General features: G+C 40.5%; 1 protein-coding gene across 1 annotated transcript; it reads right to left on the bottom strand.

Annotated features, from left to right (window-relative positions):
• Window positions 1-310: 310 nt before the first annotated feature.
• On the bottom strand, window positions 311-1,795 carry LOC134367483 (metal cation symporter ZIP8-like). Its single transcript, XM_063084232.1, has one exon. It carries the CDS (start codon window positions 1,793-1,795, stop codon window positions 413-415), a length of 1,383 nt encoding a protein of 460 aa, XP_062940302.1. The 3' UTR covers window positions 311-412.
• Between the last annotated feature and the right edge of the window lie 1,414 nt (window positions 1,796-3,209).

Genomic DNA, 3,209 nt, shown 5'->3' on the forward strand with positions numbered 1-3,209 from the left:
AAGTGCTAGAACAAATTGAAAGAAAACCATTCTGAAACCACTTGAACGTATAATCCTACCACAGAGTTTTAAAAGCTTACACAACCTTTTATTTTGTCTGGATCTACATGTCTCCATGATTATAAAATGCATATCTTTTGCTTTGTGATGATTTTCTAATATGCATGAAACATTGAAAAATGGGTATTCACACCAAAGACACCCTATACCAGGCATTTCAGACTGAAACCAAAAATATTTTTAACAACAAATAATGGCCTATTTCACAAATCTGAAATCGATAATTAGTTTTCCTGACCTACAGTTGAAAACAAAATTATCTTTTAACTAAATAAGATCGGCTTTAAAATCCCTTTGGAGATGTTTTTATTTATTAAATGCCTTCATTAACAGCACCATCTTCCATTTCCTGTCACTCCAATCCAATTTCTCCTGCATACAAGGTAATGAGCAGAATGGCTGTGAACCCAGTTAGCATTCCAGCGTTCTGAATCATGAAGAAGGTGAAATCGGTTTTTCTTCCAGTTACCTTTTCTCTCAACATATCATTCATCTCTGGAAACATATCTGCCAGAGAAATATAGAGAAACATGCCTCCAGCAAGTGCAAATATAATATTTGGAGCAAAACTGTTGCCCACCAAAATGCCAAAAGCTAGCCCAACATAGCAGGAACACGCAGAAAGGAAGTTGAATAGCAAGGCTTGTTGAGTGCTCATCCCTGCATTAAGTAGGATCACAAAATCTCCTACCTCATGAGGAAACTCCTCACACAGGATTGCTACAGAAGTACTGAGTCCCTGAAGAAGAGACAAGGTGCAGGAAGCCCCAATTGCTAGGCCATCAATGAAACTGTGGAGGGCATCGCTGACAGTTATCATCCAGGCAATTGTCCCTATTTCTGACAGTTTGGGCCCCTTCAAACAGGTACATGAACTTGAGTCCCTTTTTCCATTCTGTAGAGATACTACAGTGACATTATCAAAATGGATGTGTCCATTAGGCTCTGTGACAGCAGGATTGGCATAGCATGTCACACCATTGATGGCAGGTAATGCTTTAGGTTGATGAGTTTTTTCTTGAGAACCAAAGTCACCATTTCCAAAGTGGGTATGATCATTCTGACCATATGTCTTTAATAACATCTTAAGCATTCTTTCAAAAAAGAAAAATATGTAAAATCCAACAAACACAGCAACTGCCTTCTCAATATAGTTGTCGACTTTGGGATCAAATCCAAATGCCTCTGGAATAAGTTGGAAAATTGCATTTGAAAAAAGAGTCCCAATAGCCAGCCCCACAAAATAGGTCAAAATCTTTGGGAAATAAGATTTGTTTATCAACGGAGTCAAAATCAGTCCAAGTAGAGATGCCAGATTAATAATTGTCACTGACAGGAATCCATATCCCCAAACTTCTGAAAGACTTGGTTTTGTTTTGGGTTTGGACTGATCCTCACAAGGGTGAAAGTTCATTTGCTGTAAGATTGCTGGACAGATCACAGAGAAGTTTGAGCTGGTTATTTGGGTAGCATTTGAAAAGCCATGAAGGGAAAAGATCTCTTCAGCAGATAAGCACTGGTTGAAGTGCAGTTGGCCGAGCTCCGGGGAGCCCTCTCGGGGGGCGGCTCCCAGCTGCTCCAGCAGGCGCCCGAGCTGCACTGCCGACAGGCTCCGATTCGCGCCGAACACACCCAGCACATCCTCGCTGAAGGCGAGCTCGGGCCCCTCCGCCGCGCCTCCGAGGCCGGCGGCCGCCAGCAGCAGCAGCCCAGCCACCGCCTGGCCCGGGGCCATCCTGGCCGGGGCTGCCCCTCGAGGGCCCACGACTGGCTGGCGCGCACAGGGACGCGCGTGGGCGCACCCCACCAAATAACTTTAGAATGCAGTGTTTTGACTATCGAAGCCTAGTACAATCAATTTTAGGGACAAATAGAGCTTCAAAGAAACCTTAACCTTTATCTATTATGCTTACTAATGATATTGGTAATATTTTAAAAATTTTTCTATGTTACAGAATAAAGCAAATAAGTAATTATGTCAGTATTGTTGGGTTTTGAATCTTTGAGAAAGAAATGCAGAATATAATTGCAGCTAAACAACAGTTCTGTAAGTTAAGGACGAATTGAAACTCATAATGATTTTTTTCATCTCAGAAATTCGTATATCCTAGTCTTATCCACTAAAGAGATCGAGATATGGCGAGAACTCAGGAGGAAAGTCACCACTGGGGCCCAGCTTGTGGTTTCTAAATCCCATCCCCATGTCGAGGGCTCAGTGAAGGAACAGCAGGTTGGATTCAAGGTCTTCTGCCAGACATGTACAAGATACGCCCGGGAAATCTTGTTGAGGGACAGAATAGAAAGCCTCAAAGACTAATAGGGACTGTTAATGGGTCTGGGGGTTCTTCCTGGGATGATGAAAATGTCCTGCAATTAGGCAGTGGTGATGGTTGTACTATTCTGTGAATATACTAAAAAGCACCGAATTGTACACATTCAAAGATGAATTTTATGGTATGTGCACTGTACTTCAACCAAGCCTTAGAAAAATTATTTAAATAGAGTATTTTTAAGAGCAAAACAAAAAAGATGAACGGGAAGCCCCGTACTGGCAGCGTGCAGACCACAGGTGTCACGTCTATGAGATGCTTACATGATCTCACTGCATTTAGAATTTCCTGCGCTCCTGAGATAGTGCTTCTGCAGCAACATCCTTCCCTTTCAAATATTAACTTGCATTTTAGTCATGTTTTTTGAAAGAAAGGAAAATGACTTTGATTTTATGAGAATTACAATTTTTCCTTCAACTTTAAATATGGGAACCAACACTCATGGCTGTTTAAGAAAATGGTCTTTAGCACAATATATCTGTGCTCATTAATATTCTAGGCATGTTTTTAACCAGGAAAAGTTAATTTGTTTAAAAAATAACCTGAAGGTTATGAGATGGGAGAGTTTCTAGCCCATACATGAAAAAAAAAAAAAAAACTTTCGGGAATTGTCACTTACTTTGAAAATGAAGTCCATGAATAGGTTCCAAGAGGGTTATGAACTTGTGCATAATTTTGTGTGCATGGGCATTATTCTGGGGAGAATTTCCATAAGGTTAAGAACCTCTGCTATACAAGGTAATTAGATAAGAGTAAATAAATATGTTTTAATTTCAACATTTCTCTCCATAACACTTGATGAATGTAGTTATTAATTGT

This window comes from Cynocephalus volans, chromosome X, assembly GCF_027409185.1.
Source record: "Cynocephalus volans isolate mCynVol1 chromosome X, mCynVol1.pri, whole genome shotgun sequence".
Classification (NCBI taxonomy): domain Eukaryota; kingdom Metazoa; phylum Chordata; class Mammalia; order Dermoptera; family Cynocephalidae; genus Cynocephalus; species Cynocephalus volans.